The sequence below is a fragment of the Anopheles ziemanni genome, chromosome X (assembly GCF_943734765.1).
Source record: "Anopheles ziemanni chromosome X, idAnoZiCoDA_A2_x.2, whole genome shotgun sequence".
Classification (NCBI taxonomy): Eukaryota; Metazoa; Arthropoda; class Insecta; order Diptera; family Culicidae; genus Anopheles; species Anopheles ziemanni.
Window position 1 is genome coordinate 4,166,455 of NC_080707.1, and position 15,096 is coordinate 4,181,550.

At 50.8% G+C, this 15,096-nt stretch overlaps 1 protein-coding gene and 1 long non-coding RNA gene across 2 annotated transcripts; one reads left to right on the forward strand and one right to left on the reverse strand.

Moving 5' to 3' along the window:
• Window positions 1-1,592: 1,592 nt before the first annotated feature.
• Window positions 1,593-10,756, forward strand: LOC131290585 (protein lava lamp). The gene is made up of 8 exons (XM_058319743.1): window positions 1,593-1,669; window positions 1,756-1,884; window positions 1,957-2,814; window positions 2,879-3,005; window positions 3,075-5,013; window positions 5,068-9,533; window positions 10,319-10,597; window positions 10,678-10,756. The coding sequence occupies exons 2-8, from the start codon at window positions 1,807-1,809 to the stop codon at window positions 10,746-10,748; spliced, it is 7,818 nt and encodes a 2,605-aa protein (XP_058175726.1). The 5' UTR covers window positions 1,593-1,669; window positions 1,756-1,806; the 3' UTR covers window positions 10,749-10,756.
• Window positions 10,757-13,893: 3,137 nt separating this feature from the next.
• LOC131291368 (uncharacterized) lies at window positions 13,894-14,270 on the reverse strand. Its single transcript, XR_009189299.1, has 2 exons — window positions 14,131-14,270; window positions 13,894-14,052 (listed from the first exon to the last, which is right to left on the reverse strand). It is a non-coding gene; the product is annotated as an uncharacterized LOC131291368 (long non-coding RNA).
• Between the last annotated feature and the right edge of the window lie 826 nt (window positions 14,271-15,096).

The window sequence follows — 15,096 nt, forward strand, 5'->3', positions numbered from 1 at the left end:
CTGAACGTAACTAACGTCAACAAAACTTCGTACTTAGAGAAAATAGAAGATCTGAGAAAAGAATTTGATAGAAGATTCGAAATATTCAAGGAACTAAAATCGGGGTTTAATATAATTTGTTCGCCATTCCAAAAAGAACCTTCAGTAATTCCCAAAAAATATCAGTTTGAAATAATCGACTTACAATGCGATACGAATTTTAAGGAGACATTTTTGTTGATAGATGTAGACAAATGTTATCCTTATTTGATAACAAAGTATCCTAATTTAACTGAACTACCTGGTCGGATTGTTTCGATGTTTAGTACAAAGTATGTTTGCGAACAGCTTTTCGCTGAAATGAATGTAAATAAAACCAAAATGTGGTTAAAGTTATCACAAAGCCATGTAAATAGTACGTTAAAAGTATGTTGCACCCAAACAATAAAACCCAATATTGAAAAATTAGTCAAAGAGAAACGAAATCAGGTCTCAACAAACTCGGAAAATTGAAAGTTTTTTTATAAGCATACGGTTGTTTTCCAGTTTTGCTAAAATATTACCAAGAACATTTATGTTTGAACTAATGTTGTTGTTCGATGTTTTACTGTTATTTTTCTTTGTAAACGGTGGAAACAAAAACTATAACTGCCTTCTTGGGGGAAAATATGTATCTGCTACCGTGGGTAGAATGCACCAGTTAGCAACACACGCCTGCTTTTTAAATGATTATTTGTATACTGGATCCATAACATGGAAATGATGCAGTTTATTGGAAGGGAATTAATCTGTGGAAATTTGTGACATTTTTCTACAGTGAACTGCGCGATAGTAATATTTTTCGCTTATGCTTCACCTTCTTTTTCTTTTTTTCTTCTTCTTTCTTGGCGTAACGGCCGTCTTCGGTCATGCGTGCCTTATTAAGGGCATACTTCACAACTTCTTCTTTTTGGCGTAACAACCTTGTTGGTCATGCCTGCCCCGTTAAGGGCTTACGAGACTTTTTACCCTATGTGTACGTGGATAGTCAGTCCTCTGATACAGGAGAAGGTCCGGTCACGGTTGGGATTCGAGCCCATGCCGTGGAGGTGGTGAGCCCCGGCGCTCATGGGCCGAATTCTGTAAATGATGACCGTTACAAACCAAACTAAAATGACTGCAAAATGATGTTTCAGTAATATGTTTAAAACAGTTTCAAGTAATCTTCCACCAGACTGTCTGGTGTTAATACCCATTGTCTTTAATAAGTTTTAACGAAAAGTCTTACAGCGGAATTAACAGCGAGTTCAAAGTGAGCACCCAGGAAGTATTTTTTTAAAAAAGGTTGAAAGTTTTCTTTGGGGAAGCCAGTGTAAAATGATTTCCATGCTTCTTGGGAAAGAGTTGGTAGCAATGCTCCTATATTCAAATGGAAAAATACTTTAACCAGCATGCGTTTGTATATAGTTTGTACCGGATTTTTTTAAATTGTACCGTGTGCCATAAAACATGTATAACATTTATAGCAACTCCCTTCAAAATGCCGATGTACAGTTGGTACAAACACGGCTGTCAAGCGCGAAGGCCGAGAACTGTCAAAATAGATTGTTTCAGTACAATACGACAGTGATGATGTGTACATCAAGTCCTCGATAATGTTTTCATTAGTTCGAATAATTTTATCGTGTAAAGTGTAAATTTACTTCGAAAGGTACCAACTGAGCGTGCTGGATGGGGAGAAGTTGGGTTAATTTGAAAGGATTGTGTAGTATTTCAAGCATTTAAAATCTTTTCCAGGAAGCATTAATCTCTGAACTTTCCCTTCTCGAGACGAACCTACCTGCCACCATGTCAACTCCAAGCAAATCTGATGTCGTTGACGATCCTGAATTGCTGGAATTGCAATCAAGTTTCAGCGAACAACAGGTAGGCATTGCTGTTGTTTAGGCCATAGTAGGCTGAATTTACTATATTAATGTACATCGTTTTACGTTACAGGCGAAAATAACAGCCCTTCGCGAGATCATTCGACAGACCGAGGTAGTGAACGATATGAAGAATGCAACAGCGCAGGAGAAAGTGAAAAACATTGCACAGCGTTTGACTCACTTCAAGACGAAGGTTACCACTTCACGGCTGAATCGAGCCAACAGTGCAAACACTTCGCTACTCGCGCCAATCACCGAGCCGAATGTCAAATACCCGGGCGATCGTGCGGATGCGGCCACCACATCGTTCCAGCGTGGCCGATCGGAATCGTCACCGATGGAGAAGTGCTCGTTGCTGCGGCAGCAGATCGAGAAAAATCGGCTGAAGATGGCAGAACGAGAGTCGTGCAAACGAGAAATCGAGGAGAAGGTGATCGAAATCAAGCACAAACTTGAGACGACGCAGCAAACGCTGGAAAAATCGACCGAACACGACCGACGGCGCTCGTACATCGACGGACTCGACACGCTAGCGCTGGACGATGTGGGGCCACATGTCTTTGATCCATCCATTCGGCAAGGGCTTGCAATCAACCAATCCATATCCATTGTTGACGATTCGCCGTGGCTTAACTCGACCGCATACGGTAGCAGGGAGGAAAGCGATTCGTCGTTCTACAAGGATAGTAAGCAAAACCCCACCAGTAGCAGTATTCCGACCGCCGTGGCCACGCAGACCAAGAACGATGATCTGCTGGAAGGTGAACTGAAAGCACTCAACGAATGCCTACAAGAGAAGAACAGCATCATTGATGATCAATTGCTGGCGGTGTGCCAGTTAGTAAACAATGTTACTGGCTTTGAGTGTGCCTGGGATGAAGATACGCATCGCGATATCTCGCTCGTAAAGGAGCTGCACCGTTTACAGGTTTGTACGAAGCTTCATCACTTATCAACCGAATGTATGTAAAATTTCCTGTTTTGTTTCACAGGTGAACCTCCTTGAGAAAGCTCATAAATTAACGATAGAAGAAGCAGAAACTCGCCTTCTGGAAACCTACGGTTACGATCCACTGGAAAGAATTAGAGAAAAGTCCAATCAAACGCAGCATGAAAAAGGTAGGTCAAACTTTGTACTTGAAAGCTAGACATTTTTTTACCAACACCACTTCCGCTCTAATGTTCCAGAGTGTCAAAATCCACCCGGAGAATGGAGCCAGGACGTTGCAAACGAAGAGGGTGTTGACCTACGCAACGCGTTAGAAAAAATAGCCTCGCTCGAGCATAGCATAGCTGCCCAGGACCAGGAGATGGAAAAAATGAATCAGCAAATGGCTGACCTGCGCCAATCGCTGGAGGAGAAAACGATCGAACTTAACGTGATGACGGCGAACGTGTCGGTGCTGCAGGAAAAGCTGAAGAGCAGTGGCCCGAAGCCACTGTTTCCGCGTTCGGCCGACGAAGAGCTGGAAACGGAAGCAACGAAGCTGAGGCAGCAGCTCGACGAGTCGAACAAAACGATGATCAAATGCAAACTACGCATCAAGCAGCTGCAGAAGCAGGTGGATACGTTCAAGAAGGTTTCCAACGTGCACGAGGAGGTGGCCCGGTTGACCGAGGAACTGAACGCGCTGTCCGCGGCGGGAGGGGACGGTACTCGGCAATCCAGCAGGGGTGAAGCCGTCGGTGAGGAAGGCACGCTTGCACCGGAAGTGCAGAAGCGCATCGAAACGCTCGAGCTGACGTGCCAGAACCAGGCGACGGCAATGCAGCTGCTCGAGGAGCAGAAGAACGATTTGAGCGAGGATTTGTGTCGCACACGAAATGAGCTGCAGCTGCTGAACGAGCGAGCGGTGGTGGTGGTGGGGGGACCGGAAGTACATGGTGATAACGGTGCAATAGCGACCCAAATGCTCTCGATCGAGCTGGAGGAGCAGCTGGAGAAGTGTCTCGCGGACAAAACCGAGCTCACGAAGGTGCTGCACACGTGGGAGGCAGAGAAGGCGGAGCTGCAGCAGAAGCTGAAGCAGGCCATGGAGGAAAACGGCGAGCTGCTGGGCAGAATCGAAAAGCTTAGCATCGAGAAGGTTAGCTCGGCGGAGTCGATCGAAATACTGGAAAACTTAACGGCGCATGAGAAGCAGGAGATGGAGAAGTCGGAAAAGCGTGCCCTCGGCCAGGCGGACGACACCGACGGCGGGGGGCCGGCGGTCGAGCGGGACGATTCGAAGGAAAATCTGAACGAAAGCCTACTGAAGCTGATGGAAGAAAGCAAGGAGCTGATGGATAAGGTGGAGATGTTCACCGACGAGCGGCGCGAGGTGCTAGAAAAGCTGGACGCCATTTCGATCGAGAACCAGGCGTATATCAGCGAGCTGGAGAGGCTGAAGCAGATCAACGCGCAGCTTTGCAGCTACAGCATGGAGCTGGAGTCGACCAAGTCCAGCCTGGAGGAGAAGCTACAGGCAATACACGTCGAGAAGGAAAGCATCCTGCACGAGCTGGACACAGCGCGTACGGTGGGAGGCAAAGTGGTGGCGGTGGAAGAGGGCACACCTCCGGTCAGCTTCCAATCGTCGTCGGCACCGGATCCGGCAGCGACGTCCACCGACGAGGCGTACGAACAGGCACTGATCGCGCTCGAGAACGAGTTGGCCAACTATCATAAAAACAAAGACAAGCAGAAGAAGCTGCAGGTGTCGAAGAAGCTGGCGTCGAACGCTAAAAATCTAATAACCGCAAGCAGGCAGCTAGTGAACGACTACAACGCGTGCCTGCTCGAGCGGTCGAAGTTGTGCGAACAGATAGCGATGCTGTCGCAGCAAAAGCAAACGGCCGATGCGGCAGGCTTCGAGAAGGAGGAGTCCGCTGTGGAACGCGCGGAGCGATATCAGCTAGACGCGCTGAAGCGCGAGCTCGAGGTGGCGTCCGAAAAGAGCTCCGACGACGAACCGGAGCTGCTGAAGGTAGAGCTGAATAGTAAGAACGAGGAAATCGTCGCGCTGAAGCGAATGATGGAGGCGCAGGCGAAAGCGAAGTCGACGGAGATGCTTCACCTGCAGCAGCAGCTGCACGAGGCACGGGAGCAGTCGCACCTACTGCAGCTGCGAGCGGACAAAGCGGAGCAGCTGGGGCCCAAGTACGAGCTGCTGTGCGCCGAAAGTGACGCCAACGAGGAAAGGATCGAGCAGCTGACCACGGAACTGCGCCGAGCGAACGAAGCCGTCCAGCAGAAGGGTGAAACCATCGCCACGCTGGAGCACCGCATCGACGAGCTGTCCCGGTCGGCGGAAGCGTTGGAGCAACGGATTGAGGAGCTGCAAGCTGCCAACACGCGCGCGGACGAACACCCGGCGAAGGCTGAGCTCGAGCAGAAGAACCAAGAGTTGCTGGACAAGCTGAAGAAGTTCGCCGCCAATCTGAAGCGCAAGAACGCGCAATGTACCGAGCTGGAGCAGGAAAACAAGCAGCTGGCCGAGGCGAACCGGCGGCTGATGGAGGAGCAGCAACAGCTCTCTTCGCCGCCAGAGAACGACGACACTGCGTTGCGGGAGGAAAACGAGCAGCTGGCGCAAAAGCTTCATCATCTCAACAACGAGCTTCACCGCTTGCTCGAACAGAAGTACCAGCTGGAGGCGGAATGTGAGGCAGGTCGCGACGAGCGGGCCGCACTCGGTAGCCAGCTGGCCGCCGCCCAGGAAGAGCGCACCGCGCTCGACAATCGGGTACGCGAGCTCGAGCAGGAGCTGGAGCAGCTGCGGGTCGAGCTAGACGCGGGCCGGAAGGAGGTCGCCAGTAAGAACGCTAAGATCGAAAAGTGCAAGGCAATCATCAAGGAGAAGATCAAGGAAGCGCACCGGCTGCAGGAGCACGAGCGCCGCACGGCCTACCTGGAGGACGAGCTGCGCATGACGCAGAGCAAGCTGGAAGACTTCCACAACCAAACGCTGCTGCTCGGGCGGCTGAAGGGCGAGAAGGAGGAGCTGAATGCGGCGGTCAAAGCGGAACACGAGCAGCGCCGTCGCCTGCAGCACCTGCTGGACGAGAGCGAGCGGAAGCTAGCGGGGGCGCACGACAAGGAGCGCTCGTTGAGCGATCTGCTAGCCCAGGTGGAGGCTTGGGTAAGGCGATTCGGCGACCGGTGGCACTCTGGCGGTGAACCCGTGCCTCCGATCGATAACATTTCGCATCTCGCCGAGTGGTGCGCAGTGTTGGTAGAGGCGGAGCGGGCTATCGAACGAACGCTCGCGCAAAAAACGCAAGAACTAGCCGGCGTCGACGCGCGTCTGCACGATTCGGAACAGAGCGCCCGCAAGCTGCACGCCGAAATGGAGCACACCCGTGGGCAACTGTCAACGATGCAGCAGGCGACCGGCGAACAACAGCAAACAATCGCCAAGCTAGCGCAGGAGCTCGAGCAAGCCCAGGGCGAGCTGCAGCGTACGATGTGCTCAAGCACGCAGATGGCTCAACTGCAGTCCGACATGGACGGACTCCACAGCCGGCTACAGGAAGCGGAAACGGTGCGCAGCTCGTTGCAAAACGCACTCGCCACTGCCGAGCAGGAAACCGCGCAGCTACGGGAAACGCTCGCACTGTGCGAGCAGGCGCTGCAGCAAGAGAAGGCCACCGCGGACGAGCTGCGGGCGGCGAACGAAACCCTCGCCGACGAGCTGCAGCTGATCCGCAAGCAGACGACGGAGCTGGACCGCAGCCATCAGGAGCTGCGCGGGGAATACGAACGGTGCGAGCGGGAGCATGAGGCGCGGCTCGAGCAGCTGCGTGAGGAAGCGCTGGCGCGGGAGTTCAAGCTGAGCGACGAGCTGCGGCGGAGGGACTCGGAGATGGACGCGATGCGCGAGGACTACGACGAGCAGCTGGGCTCGAACTCGCAGGCAAAGGAGCAGCTCAACGTTGAGCTCAGGCGGAAGGATCAGGAGTTGGAGGTGTTGCGCCGCGACTACGAGAAGAAGCTGCTCGAGGAGGTGCAAACGAAGGAGCAGCTTCAAGATGCGCTCGACCGGTTGACCCGGGAGGTGGAGTCGTTGCGCCACGACTACGAGGAGAAGCTGCTCGAGGAGGTTCAGACGAAGGAACAGCTTCAAGATGCGCTCGACCGGTTGACCCGAGAGGTAGAGGGTTACCAGCAGAAGCTGCTTGAGGAAGCACAAACCAAGGAGCAGCTCCAGGACGCGCTAGCAACGATGACCCACGAGGCGGAGTCCGGCCGCCGGCAATATGTGGAACAGCAGGCGGAGCTAACACTAGCAAAGAACCAGCTTAGCGACGCCCTCGCGCAGAAGGATCAGGAGCTTGCCCGCCTGCGGAAGTCATGCGACGTGCAGCACACGCAGAAAACACAAACCGAGCAACAGATAGACAGTGTCATCCGGCAGAAGGACGAAGAACTGGAGGCGCTCTGTCAAGGGTACGAGAACCAGCTCGCGAACGGCCGGCAAGTGAAGGAACAGCTGGAGCAGACGCTCGCGCAAAAAGATCGCGAGCTGGAAGAGCAGCTGGCAGCGACGGCGCAGCTTAGGGAGCAGCTGACCGACGCGCTCCGGCGGAAGGACGAAGAGTTGGAAACGCTGCGTCAACGACAGCCGGACGAGCTCCTGCAGCACGCGAAACTTGAGGCGGTGAGGCAGGAGTACGAAGCGCAGCTCGCGGACGTGAAGCACTCCAAGGAGCAGCTGAACGAGGCGCTCCGGCGGAAGAACGAAGAGTTGGAGACGCTGCGCGAGCGGCTGGAAGAGCAGATGGCGAACCCGGGTGCGCTCAGCAAGGATCAGCTTGACGAGCTGCAGGACGCAGAGCTGGAGGCGGTGAGGCAGGACTACGAAGCGCAGCTCGCGGACGTGAAGCACTCCAAGGAGCAGCTGAACGAGGCGCTCCAGCGCAAGGACAAGGAGCTGGAGTCGCTGCGCAAAACGTACAAGGAGTGCTGCGAGCAGCAGGACGTGCTGGGCCGTAACCACTTCCAGGAGCTGAACGCGCTGCAGCAGAAGCTACTCGAGTCGGTTGGGGAGCGAGTCGCGCTGCAGCAGACCGTCGACGGTATGTCCGCCGAGTCGGAGCGCCTCCGGGCGCGGATCGCGTCGCTCGAGCGGCAAACGAGCGAGAACCTGACGAACACGTCCATCCTGTCGTCGCTGAACGAGGCGCTGAACGAGGAGCTGGATCAGCTGCAGGAGCGCATGCAGGCGGGCGGTGGCGACGGCGAGGGCAGTTGCGCCCTGGAGCAGATGCTCCGCCAGAAGAACGAAACGATCGAGCAGTTGCGGGCGCAGCAGCAGCTGATGCAGCAGGAAATCACCGACCTGAAGGTGAAGGCGGGCAAGCTGTTGCGCAAGCTGAAGGAAACCCGGGCGCGATGTGACGTGCTGGAGGAAGCGGCCACGGCAACGACCTCGCCGTCCGATGGGTGGGACGTGGACGTGCCGGCCTCCACAACGTCGCTGCCGGAGGACGAGTCACGCTCGAGTGCGGCCGAGGCGGAACGTGCGAAGCTTCTGGCCGAGAAGGAGGCGCTGCTCGCCAAGCTGGACACGCTCGAGACGGCGTGCGAGAAGCTGACCGAGCTGAAGGAGCACCAGGATAGGCAGATCGAAGCGCTGCGCACCGCGTCCCAGGAGCCGGAGGTGTTGCGCGATCGCCTCCAGCACATGACGGCCGCCCTGCAGACGCGCGAGTCCGAGCTGATGCATCTGAACGCGCAGCTGGAGCAACTGTCCGGGGTGGCCGAACAGGCCGAGCAGCTACGCGGCCAGCTGAGCGAGCTGGAACAGCGCGCCGCGATCTCGTCCGCACCAACAACGTCAACATCACCAACCTCCGAGCTCGTGGAAACGCGACTCGCCGAACTGGAGCACCGCAATCGGTTGCTCGAGGACGAAAAGTCCGAGATGGGCCGCGAGCTGGAGGCCCTGAACCAGCAGATCCTGCTCGACCTGCAGTTCGAAGACCGGCTGCACAAGGCGACGCTCGAGCTGGACGCGAAAAACGTCGAGCTGCAGATGCTGCGTGCGACGCTCGAACAGATGCAGCTGGCGGCGCCGACCGAACAGGTGTCGGCCCCAGTTCCGGTGCCAACGACCACGGCTTACGAGCAGCAGATCGCCACACTCGAAGCTCGCGTGCTCGAGCTCGAGCAGCAGAAGGCCTTCTACGAGCAGCAGCTGCTGGATGCGGCCCCGATCGAGGCACTCGACTACGAGCGCGCCGTGGAGCAGCCCGCCGAGGTCGTGCCGGCCGATGCGAAGGTCCGCGAGGTGCTCGAACGGCAGGAGCTGGAGATAGTGACGCTGAAGGAGCAGCTCGCGGTCCGCAGCGCCGAATACGCCCGGCTCGCGGCGCACGTCGATCCAACGCGATTGCTTGCGCTCATCAACAGTGGCGGCGTGTCACCACCCTCTTCCGGACAGCAGCAGCAGCAAAGTGCCGATTCGCGAGACTCCCGGGCCGAGCTGGAGCTCGCCCTCTACATGATCTACCAGCGGGACATGCGCTGCGACGAGCTGGAGCTCGAGCTACGCAATCTGCTAGAGGAGCGGGACGCACTGCAGCTGCGACTCTCGAACGCGCTGCGCATGCACGAGGAGTTCCGGTTGAAGTGTGCCACCGTTCCGACCGGCGGAGACGCAACAGGTACACGATCCTCTTTTTGGACTAGCTTTTTTTAATCTGACTCAATCATGATGATTCGAATCTTCACTCTTTTGTGCCTTAAATCGTGAAAGTTGAGTTATGAGTCGCTACAGAGATTCAAAGATTTAGAAGGATTCGAATCCCAAAAGTGTAGAGTAACCAACCAAGTAACATTTCCAATACCTAATAGACTCAAACAAGGTTTATCAATGTTTTGACATAGTCCATCAATGTTTAATAAGTCCAATTGGTTTTATTGAGGTGTGTGTGCTTTCATTTTATGGTCAGTTTGTGATGGATATGTGGAACAAAAAACAAATCACTAGAAACTGCCAAAACATATGACAACACAACACATCCGAACCCATTAAAGGTTCAGGTTGGTTCTGGAGGAAAAAAAAATATACTCAATGAAAGGATTCAATCATCTGTTTTGTTATGACATTTCATTAGGTCTACAACAGTGCTGCACTTAACAACTAGTGCTAGGAGTTTTAAAGAGGTTTTGAGCCATGTTTGCTTAATCCCAAACGATCCTACAGCGTTGGACCGTAGGGTCTTAAGGACTTAAGGCCAATGAAATCGATTTTTGTTGGCATAATTATTTATGTTTTGTTCTAGGTATTGGTCAGCCATATTCATGTCTCCGAAATCGATTGCACAAGGTTCACTTGGATACAGAAACTGTCCCCGACAGCTGTCAATAACAAAAATAACAGGGTGAACTCGCAGAGCTTGTACTATGATTTCATCCTTTTTGCTATTCTTCCCTCCTTCCCCTTCAGAGTATGGAACATCCGGCGAGTGTTCGATCGAGTCGTCCCCGGAGCGGCCGGCAACGGCGTCCACCGATGATCCCCGGCCGACGTCGAGCATGTCGACGGCCGCCGACTCGCCCGACCTGAGCTCGAAGCTGTCCGAGCTGCACTCGATCAGCTACTCGAAGGAGAAGCGCTGGCAGGAGGAGCGCGAGGACCGGAACCGCCAGCTGACGCTGATACAGCGCGACCTCGCCAACATGCCGCTGGAGGCGGCCGCCAAGATAACCGGCACGGACGTCGTCGGTAAGTAGCACCGAGAGGTGTTCCTCCTCCTCCGCCCCTCCATCGCACGGAAACCTTTCTCACCATCTCGAACCTTCCAGCGGACGCAGACACCTCCTCGCAGCAGAGCGCCTCCAGTGTGCTGCTGAACTGGATTCTGGGCAAAAAGTAAACACACACACACGCCGGACCCTGATGAGTTCCTTCATAGAGTTGCCCGTGAAAACCGAATTGCTACCTTCAAGGCCCTGATGTCCCCCTGCTTCATCACGACTCTCTTTGTCGGAGGGCCATCCAAAACGCCCTGCTTCGAGGGTTTCCATCAGGGCGCTGAAGACAGCAGGGTTTTTAGTCGGGTGGTTTCAAAACCAAAACCTGCGAGCTGTTGTAAAACCGATTGTTGTTCATCTGCTCTGTAGCCATACGAAGGCGGTACGCTGATCTTTCGTTTGTTGGCGTGTGGCGGAAATCGTCAACCAACCAAGTGTTACACCTTCTACCACCAACTTTTAACCGATCTTCCGTAACTGTGAACCATAGAACCGATCCCATCTAAAGCAAGAGTGTATTCACTTAACCCGTTTAAGGGAAAAGGGCTTGTACGCGTTTGTTTTGATTGGGTGTTCAAAGCTCCGGTAATCACCGTATCGAATCGGAACGGAAGTTCAGTAAAAAAAAGGTGTTACAAGGTGTATCACACATTTATGTATCTTTTGTGCAGTTACTTTTAGGTATCCACTTCATATCCTATTTGAACGTTATAGTCGTTTTCTTTATATCTTTATATATGATTTCGTTTTGTTCACTGTACTCCCCCCCGAAGCTTAGGAAAATGTTTAATTTTTTGTAATGTATTATGCGTACGCAACTGGCAATATGTTGTATAGGTAAATAAAATCAAGCCATCCGAGATGCACCTGTGCCATTCTTTCTGTTCACTATGAAAGAATACTTATCCATGTAATTTATTATTAAGAAGGTCTATCAAACGTTTTAAAAAACATCATGCAATACTCTAACGAAATATGTTTTTATTATGTTTTTAGCGTCCTTCGAAAGTAACTCGGTCTCGGATGGAGGGTCAAGAACGTAACGCGCCGGAAAGAGATGTATTTGTTCCAGTACCAAGCAAGAGTGAAGCCAACGCTTGAAGCCATCCTTTCTTTCGTCCTACTTGTCCCTTGCGTCCAGCGATTGTCATCTCAGCGATCCAGAACGGGGTGTTTTCGTGTTTTGTAATATGTGATTGATTTATTACTATTTTACAAGCAATTGCATCACTTACACCATTAAGCAACAGAGTCATAGTATCGCTTGGGTATAGGGTGAGGGGGAGGGGATGGGGGAAAGGGGGCGAACAAAAGGGATGCGCTTGCCGCACTGGACATTTGTTGCAAAGGTTTCACTGTTCGCTATGGCTGTCTGTATGTATCCTCGATGCGGCGTCCTGGTAAACATGTATATTGCGCTTCGCCACCATTGTTTTTTTTTTTATTTGCTCGCTTTGTTCATCTTTAACAACCTTATCCCTCGTGTTGGCATGCAAATGTGTCCTTTGTGTACGTGTACGTGGGTTTGTGTTTTACTTTTACGTTCTTGATCTTAGTCGAGAGATTGTCCAGCCATGAATTCACTTTGTTATAAATAGTATTAACAATCGTTTAAACTAACCGATGTGCCTGCTGCTGTTGCAAACGAGGTCACTGCCACACACACACACTGGAATCAGTGTTTGTATTGGCGTTGCGTATGTGTGTTCGCAGCAACGAGCCGAGGGACATTTAGCGTGGGATCCTTGAAAACAGCAGACCAGCTTCTCCAGAAGGAGTTTTTTTTATTTTCATTTTTGTGGAGTATGTTCGTTTTTTTATTGTAAGATCGTGTAGAGAATTTTGCAGTTCGTAAAGTTAATTTAAAAACATAATAAATAATTCAAGAGGAACAACTTTCACAATCGTTTCTCACTCTCACTTGTCGCCCGCGCTTTTTCGGAGCAAGGAAGCATATCGAAACAGGAGCAAATTTGCAAGGAATATCAACATAATATCACGTGTGACGCTATATGAATATATATATGTATATATATATGGATACGCTTTCAGTACAGTTTCTCCCCCAAAAAAGAGTGCCTCGGTTCGAGTAGCCGATGGTCGTATCTCCCTTAGCTTTTGGGTGAGTTTCATATCTTCTCCCTTCTTGCTTCTTTTTTCACTAATAATGCTTTCTTGACAGCCTTCTTTGTTCCGTTCGAGAACGAGATTACTTGGTATCCCTGGGGTTCCTACACGAGCAAGAGACCGCGTAACCGTTACGTAACGTCTGCTTGGTTTGCTTGAGTCCTGTACCATCCATGTTGCTGCCTTACCTAGTTTGTTTGCCACCAACAACATAAATTCCTTCCTCTGTCTACCGTCTACTACAATACTACGCTCTAGTACACATTCAGCAAATGCCGGACTGGATATTTCGGTTTAACCCCCTGTCGTACCGAGTTCGGCGTATAAACATCAATCTTAAAGTACAGTCTATCCTGCTGACGATGGTGCTGCCCAGGCACGGACAAAGAAAATCGGACCATCCGCAACTAGCCGATTGCCCTACTTTCTTCTTCACACTGCCGGGCCGCCCACCTCATTCAGCTCCGGCCTGGAAGTTCGACAACTCCGCCATCCATTTCTACTTCATTACTAGTGGGCGTATCGGGGCCGCCTCCCTACAACATCCTCTCGCTAACAACATGACTAAACGGTTTGCTTCAAACTACTAACACTTGATAATTATGTTTTTCACTTCATAGTTTTGTTTTTTCCTCTTTTGGTTTGTTTTGTAAACGTTCTATGTATATGTATATTGGGTTTTTTTTGTTTGTTCTCCATCGATTTGATTTTGATAGCAGTTTTACACTTATTTCACGAGCGATATATTTATATATGATTCTAGTTATGCACGCAATAATATGAATATGTGATCCGGTTTTTTTGTTCGTGTCAATGTTGTCTGTTTGGTATACGTGAGTGTGTGTAGCTGTTCGTGTATCTGCGGGTTTGCTGATTGTGGTTGACCTGCCTCGACTATCAGCCTTAAAAATTATTCCTTTCAACACAGAATCAGACTTGTATATCAAACATGTAATTGATTTTATTGTGAAAACACAAAACGAGATAAGGCTCAACAATACTTTCTGTTTTCATTTTAACAAGGTTCAATTTATAAATGGTCTCTCGATTCATTTACTTACTTACTCTTTTTTTTTTCTTACTTTTTTGTCGAGTTTGGTTTTGGTATAACGGATACTATATTTTTGTTTTCCTCTTTCATTTTCTTTCTTTTGCTTTGCTGTGTCGTATCAATTTTGTTTTACCATCTTTAAACTTTCAATCGGTTCTCCTTTTTCCTTGCGCTCGTTAGCTTCTTCTCGCACTTCGTTTTTGCTTCTTCCTAACAGCCAGTAAGAGACAGTCTTCTGAGCCAGGTACCTGTAAACGAACAGCAATGAACCATTAGAAACGGGAGGAAAGTTTAGCGGGTTTTAAGAGGCGCACACCGTTACTCACCATGTGACAAAATAGAGTATTGCATAGAATCCTTCCGTTGCGGGCTTCGCCGGCAACCGCGTCCGCATGGCGATGGAGGCAACCCACCCGCTCGCACCTGCCATCTCTACTCGTTTTTTAAAGTTTGTTTTGTTTGTTTGTTGTTTTGTTTGTTCTAGTTCGTCCTGTTGATCGTACGGTTACGTCCGATCCCGACTACCAACTCTAGGTTGGTTTGGTTAGCAGTAGTAGCAGTACGCGAGATAGTGTAGGATGATGATGTTACTAGATAGCTAAGAAATAGTGTTTTGCTTTGCTTTTCCGGTTTCCTCTTATTGCAGCATGTTGGGTTTCACATGTCGGTGTAGTTTTTTGTTTGTTTTTTGTTTTATTTGTTTCTCGCTCGCTTTCTTCCTTCCTTCTTCTTCATCTTCTTATTGTTTCGAGAGTAATCGACGCTCGCCGGTTTTGCTTCCTTAACGCTTCCTTATCATATAAATTAGTTCTTACATATTGCAAACAGCAAGAATGAGAGAAGTGGAGGGAGTAGGGTCATAGGGAGCGAGAAAGAATTTTGTGGTGAATAATTACCGGGAATTCTTTGTCCGTTCTTCTTCTTCTCGCCTCGCTCACATACAAATACACACACACATACATACATAAACTATCCGACGAGCGATATAGGGCGACGAGGTAGGGGCTGGAAAAGGAGCCACTAGGAGCCGCTACACTCACTCCACTACTAAATAACGCTTACTACTTCACACACCGACAACGTTTGGCGTGTCAGATCATCTAGTCATTTTGGTTTAGGTTTGCGGTTGCAGTTGCATATCTTACGGTTGATTTTCTTGCTTGTTTATCGTGTTCGGGTCTGCGTGGAACACACGCTGCTTCTTTGGCATCACTTTCCGTGCCGGAACGTTGTTTGGTGTATAATATCGTTCGCCGTCGCCTCCTTCGGTTGTTCTAAATAGCCTCTCATGC